Here is a 9,122-nt window from a genome sequence, read left to right on the forward strand (position 1 = left end):
TCTGATGAGGGAAAAAGAGGTGGGGGGTTGTCTGCTGAGAGAAAGTGGGGGGGTTGTGTGATGAGAGAGAAAGAGGTGGAGGTTTGTGTGATGAGAGAGAAAGAGGTGGGGGTTTGACAGTGTTATAGAATATTGTAGTGGACTTCTTCCAACTACATTTATTTACATCCTTAAGCTGCTCTTTGGTAGGTCATAGTATAAAACTTAGTGGTACTATATCATGGTAGCAACCAATATCTGTTTTCACTGAATACTTCCATGACAATTTCATTGTGCCAATGTCTCATTGCCTGGCACAGAGCCAACTTCCTCAATACTAGACTCCTTCCTGTTGAGGGGTTGTCTTGCAAATTACTTGGTCAACTCACTGGTGCTGGTACAATGTACACTGCCGTAAAGCGGTTGGCATTAGGAAGGGCATCTAGTCATAGAAACCATGCCAAAGTAAACATTGGGGCTTGGCATCTAATCGTACCAAAGAAGAAATTGGAACCAGCTCTTCTAACCCATGTCAGTATGGAAAACAGTGATGATGATGATGATGATGATGATGATGATGATGTAACAGTTTCTTCACTATTTTCACAGCAGATACTGTTCTAAATGGAATACACATCAATATTTTCGTGTCTGTCCATGTAGGCATATCATCACTATTAAAATGGAACCTTAAGATAGGTGTTGCTCTCTAACAGAATGCAGATTTCATCAAGTGGTACCAACTGTTATTGGCTCAAGCATGAATACATTCTCTGAGACTTACTAAACATGCCTTCAGATGTGTCTTAAATGGAGACCCTAGATCCTTCTTCTTTCCTAATATAATCAGCCACCCCTCTTCATATATAGTCTTCTTGTAACGATTTCTCTTTAATCATTTTTCATTACTTCCATCACATCCCTTGTAAAATCTTAACATGATGTTGATGTAGCATCCTGTATTCTGATACCTTGGAGTCAACAACAGACTCAGCCATTGTTTTCTTTTCCTTATTTTACATTGTAATTGTCATCATCACTATCATTGTTTTAGCATCATTTTTCTATGCTTGTTTGGCTCAGACAGAATTCATTTCGGTAGATTTTCTATGGCTGGACATGTTTTCATGGAAGACTGGATAAAAAGAACACCACTTGTATGATGACTATGTTCATTTTACAAGTTTTGTGCAATGTCAAAGCAAGGAGACGCAAATACAACCAGGCACACACACAAAATCATTGTCTTAACATTCAATTTTCCATGCATGCATGAGTCAGACAGAATTTGTTGAGGCAGATTTTCTATGGCCGGATGCACTTCCTGTAGCCAATCATCAGCTGTATCCAAGCAAGGTATTTCCCTAAAGCTGAAGGTGTCTTCATGGAAGGCTGGAAATGAATCATACCACTTGTACGGCAGTAACACTCATTTATAACGCTCATGCAATGTCTGGACCAAGAGACAGTAAAACACATACACACACATATATATACACATACACAATGGGTTTCTTTCAGTTTCTGTTTACCAAACCCACTCACAAGGCTTTGGTCAGCCTGAGGCTATAGTAGAAGATACTTGCTCAAGGTGCCATTAACTAGGACTGAACTCCAGATCAAGTGGTTGGGAGGTAAACTTCTTAACTCCTATCATGAATTTTTTTCTTGATTTTCAGAAATTTCGTACCGGATGCTAACAACTTCAGACCAAGCCAAAAAAATCGCAAATAAATCTACTTCGTGTGTCTAGAACAGTCGGCTTGTTCGAGAGTCCTGACTTTAGCCAAATTACTTTGGTTTTTCAAATGGCTCTTCAAATAGTTTACAAACATGTGACTTGCTTTAAAAAAGATATTTATCGACCAAGTAATTAAATAACTTCATAACCATATTTCCCATTATTGGAGTGATTTTTCGTTTTTCATTGACAAATATAACATTGTGTATGAAATTGACATCAACCAACCGTAACATTTACAACGTTTCTACTTTTGTTCTTGACCAAAGTTGGATAGGATTCCTATACGATTACCTTCACTGCTCCCACTGGTCGTTGGACATAGAATGAGACTCTGATATTGAATAGTTTCTCGTCTTATCATTTGTACTTTAATAAAGTCTAAAGTGTTTTAATTATTATTACAAATAAACAAGCTGTTGATAACGGACCCCTTAGTATAACTACAATCATGGAAAGAAAAAAACCCCACTTCTCTCTGTTCCAGTCGTTATTGTCAATCGATAGTTTAACCAACAATTTATCGATGTTCAACGTTTATTTATTCCATCAATTTGGCGGAAAATTGTAATAATTTAAGAAGACAGATTAATGAGCCGTGCTAGGTTACCATATTCATCAGGTATATGGAACGTGTACATTTATTGATAAATATCTGTATGATCCAGAAAAAGCAAGTGTTACAATCAAGGTTTTCGCAAAAACATATACATATGTGAGTGCATGTGTGTGTGCGTGTGCGTCTGTGTATAATATACCAGTGTTTATAAATACATACATACATATGTATATATATTCATTGTGAGGGGGAGATTTAAGAAGAAACTTCTAAATAATGCACGAAGAATGAAAGAGCTCTTAACTCGGATATCGCATTAAAAAGACAATTTCTCTCCGTATATATATTTATATATAAAAGAAAAAACATACATTAAGCGAAAAAAGATTTTAAAATCAAAATCGTAGAAAGAAAATGGTTGGCGCTACGTTGTAGAATTGAATTCCATCAGTGAAATAGTGTATGTGTGTGTGTATATATATATATACATACATACATTATATATATATATATAATGTATGTATATATATATATGTTTGTATGAATATGTAAAGTAGTTGTGTGGATATATCTATCTGTATGTGTGTTTATTTGATAGATGACAATTTATTCTGCTCTTTCAAATTGTTATGAAAGCAATTATAATGAAGAGCAACAAAAAGCAAAAACACCTCTCTATGCCCCAACATCACACACACACACATATATATAAGGTAGATAGATAGATACACTGTGGTGTGATTCTGAGTGGCTATATGTAAATGTGTTTACATAAGTGTGTGCGTGTGTGTCTATATATATGTGTGTGTGTGTGTGATGTTGTGACTGTAGGATGTCGGTGATGAATGAGTTGCCATCGGAGTCCAACAGTAAACACCGAGCGCAGTATGTTTCTCAATGAATGTAGGATGAATATCGACAACATAAACAAATGTGCGATGAGGTGAGGCAGTTTAAAGTTGTGTTTTGGGGGGGAATAAAACAACAGACGTCTGCTATTATTATGAAATGGAAGGGACAGATTGGACGTCATGGAGCTTCACCTGCCACAATAAACAGACACACCACCGGACATTGGTGCAGAATACATGGAATCGTAAACTATGACGTGACAAAGAATTAGGATAGAAAACTGAAAAACTGTTCCACTTTACCATATTTTCTTGGTGGATGCTATAGAAAGTCCTATCATTAGCATCAGAACACAGCCATGTTTCAACTCCACGGTGCTACAGATGAAGGGGAGGAGAAAGGAGACAGTTATTCGCCCTTGTCCACAAAAACATTCTCTAATTACTCGACAGGTAGCGCTCCCTGTACGTCATTCATCTAATAATAGTGCAGTGGCGAAGACGGTGGCGGTGAATGCGTTCAGTGTTGATGGTGGTGATGGCGGGAGGTGTAAACACTAACGGTTCTTATGATAATAGTGGTGGTGGTGGTGGCGGTGGCGATGTAAAAACGCTCACAGTCCTTATGCTGGTGATGGTGGTGGTGATGACGATCGAGGTGATTCTGTGTGATAGACATGACAACATCGCTAAATATTGCTTCTCTTAAGTGAATTTGTTAACTTTTAGGTTCCAAAATGCATATTGAGAAAAATGAAGCAGAAAGAAATGCGAGACTTGTAATGTCCTATTAGTATTGTGTATCTAATTAAGATTCAGTTGAATTAGGTACTTAAATTGAGGCACCTTGCCAGTTCGGTATAGTCCGCACAGCTCCAAGTTAGGTGAACAGAATGTAAATTAGTAACAAGGAGGTATCCTTGTTACTTATTTATGTGGGTGTGTGTATTAATATTTAGCAGAAGTAACAGAGTGGCTCAAGGTCCGAGATTTTCGTGTGTTGGCATGAATATATATATATATAAACACACACATACGTGTGAGTGTTAGTTCACACTACGAAATAAATAAAATTTATCTAACACTATACTCATGTTGTATCGATGTAATATGAAAGTAAACTTGGCTTGAAACAATTCCAGCGAAGTAAAGGCTGTGGTAAGAAGCTTGCTTCCCAACCACATTGTTCCTCAGTTCAGTCTTATAGCGTGGCACACTTGTCTTCTTGGGCTGATCCAAAAGTGTGTGTGTTTGTATCTGTGTATATTCAGTTTTATTTCGAAATTTCTTGCCATTGAGTTCTTGTAGTAGCCAGCTCTTTGACAGAAAGAGGAAAAAATGGAGAGCGAATATATAGGGAGAGAGAGAGAGAGTACCAGTTGAACACTGGGTTGATGTAATCAACGCATCACCATCTCCCCCAAGCTGCCCTTGTGACAAAATTTGAATTCATTATTATTATCATAGGACATGCTCAACTGGTTAAGGTCAAACAAGTGACAAGCAAATCTGTGGTATTGAGCAGAATATTTGCTGTAGCCCATCTTTTATACCAAGACCAAGCAATGTACATGATAACACTTCCAGTCAGTTAAGATCAGGAACCATGAGAGCCATTGCCGGGTACTTTATCATCATCATCATCATCATCGTTGTTGTTGTTAAGGTTGCAAGCTGCAAGAACCATTAACATACCAAACTAAAAACACAGTGGCATTTCCTGTGGCTCTTGATGTTCTGAGTTCAAATGCTGTTGAGGTCATCTATGTTTTCGTTGTTTTGGGGGTCAATAAAATTAAGTCTCAGTCAAGCACTGGGTAAGTGGAGGACGAGGGGTCAATGTAATCGACTACCCCCCCCCCCATCCTTATGCCAATGACAGAAAGCATTGTCATTAGGAAGCAGAGTTGTCACTGCATCAGACAAAATTGCTCAGCAGCATTTCATCCGAAGTTTTGTGTTCTGAATTCAAAACTTATCTAAGGCTGATTTTGTTTTTCAGCTTTTGGGTAAGATGTTGACAGAATAAGTACCAGATATGTTCTGGGGTTGATGTAAATGACTTATGACTTGTCCCCCTCCCCCAAATTTTAGGTCTTGTAGAAGGGGTATTATTTATGCCTTTATTGGCCACAAGAGGCAAAACATAGAGGGGACAACCAAGGACAGACAAAGGGATTAAGTCAATTACATCGACTCCAGTGCATAACTGGTACTTATTTTATCGACCCCGAAAAGATGAAAGGCAAAGTCGACCTCGGCAGAATTTGAACTCAGAACGTAAAGACAGACGAAATACCGCTAAGCATTTCACCCGGCATCCTAACGACTCTGTCAACTCGTTGCCCTTAAGCAAGGGTTATTATTAATGACACTGAACTGGCAGCATCCTTTGCACTCAAGACAAACAAACCCAACAGTATTTCGTCTGTCTTTATGTTCTGAGTTCAAATTCTGCTGAGGTCGACTTTGCCTTTCATCCTTTCGGGGTCAATTAAATAAATACCCAATTGAACACTGAGGTTGATGTAATCAACTAGCCTCCTCCCCTTCAGGTTTGTACTTATTGTAGAAAGTGTTATTATCATCATCATCATCATCATCATTATTACTATTATTATTATTATTATTATTATTATTATTATTAAGGTGGTGAGCTGGCAAAATTGTTAGCATGCTGGGCAAAATGCATAACAGCGTTTTGTCCATCCTTTCATTCCGAGTTCAAATTCTGTCAAATTCAACTTTACCTTTCATCCTTTTGGGGTCAATGAAATAAGAACCAGTTATGCACTGGGGTTGATGTAATCGACTGTCCCCCTCTGCCCCAAATTTCAGGCCTTTGCCTATAGTAGAAAGGATTATTATTATTACTATTATTATTATTATTATTATTATTATTATTATTATTATTATTATTATTATTATCATTATCATTATTATTATTACAACAGTCTGGAAATAATTTTCTCTGTAAATCATTCTATGAAGAACGCTCCTCTCCAACCCTTATAACTCTCTTCTGCTTACTGCATATTATCCACGTTTTACTTTCTATTGAAATCGTTTCTGTTAACTGACCCCAATTCTGCCTTCCTTGAATGTCACTGTTTGCGTTTCATATGGAAAACAACAAATTATTGAATATTTTAACACTCTATTCTTTTCCCTGTTTACCGAAACGATTATGCAGTGATTTCTCCAACACATGAATGAGATTGTATAACAACTGTGCGACAAGGAAATGTATTCATTAAAATAAATGTTGTTACTGTGTTATTAACGATGATGGTATTTAGAGCAGAGGGTGTGTGCAAACAACATTTAACACAAACTACAGAACTACACAATCGGTTTTTTATTGGTCAAACAACAACAATATCTTCAGGGCTTGTGTAAAATGTAAAAGGCAAATGTGATTAATTAAGAATGTGAGTAATTAAGACATTTCAGCGGATTTTTTTTGGAAAGTTTTCTTGTATTATGTCTGCTTATCAAACAGCCATTCCTGCCCCGTGGGTTATCTTCTAGGACAGCTACAGAGGCTTAAATCTGTAAATATAATAAATTCTCTAAATATAGTAAATTAGAACTAAAGGAATTAAAGAAGGTTATAAAGATTTTAATCTTTGCTGAATCCTTGACAGGGTTTCAATTTCTGGTTGAAGCTATTTCAATTCATTTATGTAAGAAATGTCTTTTGAAAGGATATTTACATCACAGCTTCCTATTTCTAGTAAAATGAAAATAAAAATCTCACTATTTGAGCTTAGAAAAAATGAAACTTATTGTTGAAATCAGAAATTACTATTGAACTGTCTGGATCTGAAATATGCTGGACTAAATGTGTTAGTTTATTTGATATGCTACCCCCTTATTCTAAGTTCAAATCCATTTAAGATCATCTTTACTTTTTTTTTCCGTTTAAATGATAAGTAATTGGTATTTAATTGACATGTGGGTCTTTTTAAAGCATTATACTCCTTCCCTTTGTCTGTAATTTCTTCAAAAGATATTCAGTAGTCAAAATGCATGAATATCAAAAGTTTTTAGCCAAATAGCGTTATCTACCAAATAAGAATTATCTTCCTTAGCTCATAGTAAATGCTTGAATTCTCTCCCTTACATCGAGGAATGGAAGAAATAATGGTTCAGTGTTGCTGTGTTGGAACGTTAAGCAGTAAAATCTCAACGAGAATAGAAAGTAGATTATTGGTTACAAGAGAGTCGTGATTCAGTGTTTTGTCAGAATCGTCGGTTGTATATTTTAGAGTGAAGTCAGGACAGCTACCCTGTCTTACATTACTTAGTTTCTTGGTTTTAAAATAATATCCGGATATTTATGTCAAAATGACAGAAGTTATCAAAAACTGGACAGAACTTGAAATTGTGATCTATTGACAATCGATTCGATATTAAATGCCGCTAAGCATTTTTTACCCTGGCGCCCTGACAATTCTGTTGGCTCACCATTTTAGCATGCCTAGACATTAATAGCACTTAGTTATGGCTTTCAGCCACAGACTGGTGAAGTTGGTTCTGTTAAGAACTAATTGATCTGTAATAAATATAAGCACTCTTGTTTATCTTAAAAGAAAGCAAAAGATACTTTTGAATTTTCAGGAAAATAGCACAACACTAACCACTGATTCACATTTTTAGTTAAAAACCTGAAATGTGATAATCTTCATATATATAGCTTTGTTATTTTAAAATACACAAAGGTGGGTGAGGTAGCAGAATTTTTAGCAAGCTGGGAAAAATGCTTAGCGCCATTTTACCACTTTTATGTGCTGAGTTCAAACTCTGCCAAGGTCAACTTTGCCTTTCATCCTTTTGGGGTCAGTGTAATTGACTGGCCCCTTCCTGCAAAGTTTCAGACCTTTATGCCTGTTAGAGAAAGGATTTTAAAATACACAGAGGGCAACAGTCTTGTTGTTGTCTCTAGTTTTTTGCCTTACACATAGAAACACAAACACACAAGTCAATGTAATACGTGAGTGTGTCTGCGTCAGTGTCTGATGTGTGTGAGTGTGTGCATCATCATCATCACCATCATCGTCATCATTGTCATCATTCAAAGTCTGTTTTTCCAGGTTGGTAGAGGTGTGTGTGTCTGTGTGTCTGTGTGTATAATTTCTCACTCTCTCTCTCTCTCTCTCTTTCTCCTCCTCCTCCTCATCTCTGATTCGAAACAAAATTACTTCCGTAATTCTTGAAGAGAATAAAAAAACTCCCTCTCCGCATTCTCCCTGTTTAGTCCTTTGATGTAAGATTTATCTGCATAAGCCTCTGATTAGCATCATAAACGTTTTGTGTGTGTGTGTGTAAATGTGCAAATGTGTGTGTATGTGTTTGTGTGTGTGTCTCTCTCTCTTTCTCTCTCTCTCTCTCTCTATATATATATATATATATAGAGAGAGAGAGAGAGAGAAGGAGAAATTATACACACATACATAGATAAATAGATTGATAGACAGATAAATAGATAGATAGCTACACACACACACACACATACATACATACATGCATACACACGTACATACATACATACACACACACACGCATGCATGCGTGTGTGTGTGTGTATGTATGTGTGTATAAATGCTTTGATTATTTCCTGCTCCTTATATAAAGAAGTGCAGAAGTAATGGAACAAACCCTGCTGCTGGGAAGATATTTCAAAAATATTACCTCTGTATCACAAGAATTTATGTTTGATGATTGAACAATAAATATTATAATAAGTAATTAAATTGTTATAATGAATTGCTGTAATAAGTAATTAAAATAACAAAAAACAAAACAAAACCAGCAACAAAACAGAAAGCCAACGTATAAGATGGCTTTATAAGTGTTATTATAATGACCCTCACTGCTGAGGAACTGTGTTGCTACATTGGTGTGGATGAGCAGCATGAAGCGTGTGGTGCCTGGTTATTTGGAGGTGAGCGAATCACGACGCAATTATTGGTAGGCCTTACCCCCCCCC

At 36.5% G+C, this 9,122-nt stretch overlaps 1 protein-coding gene across 1 annotated transcript in view; it reads right to left on the reverse strand.

Annotated features, from left to right (window-relative positions):
• Positions 1–3,588, reverse strand: part of LOC106877200 (ubiquitin carboxyl-terminal hydrolase 46) — a 53,074-nt gene extending 49,486 nt beyond the window's left edge. Inside the window, exon 1 of the mRNA XM_014926045.2 lies at positions 3,434–3,588. Coding sequence (XP_014781531.1) covers positions 3,434–3,436 — 3 coding nt within the window. The 5' untranslated portion in view covers positions 3,437–3,588. The remainder of the gene's footprint in view (positions 1–3,433) is intronic.
• Between the last annotated feature and the right edge of the window lie 5,534 nt (positions 3,589–9,122).

The sequence above is a fragment of the Octopus bimaculoides genome, chromosome 10, assembly GCF_001194135.2.
Source record: "Octopus bimaculoides isolate UCB-OBI-ISO-001 chromosome 10, ASM119413v2, whole genome shotgun sequence".
Lineage (NCBI taxonomy): Eukaryota > Metazoa > Mollusca > Cephalopoda > Octopoda > Octopodidae > Octopus > Octopus bimaculoides.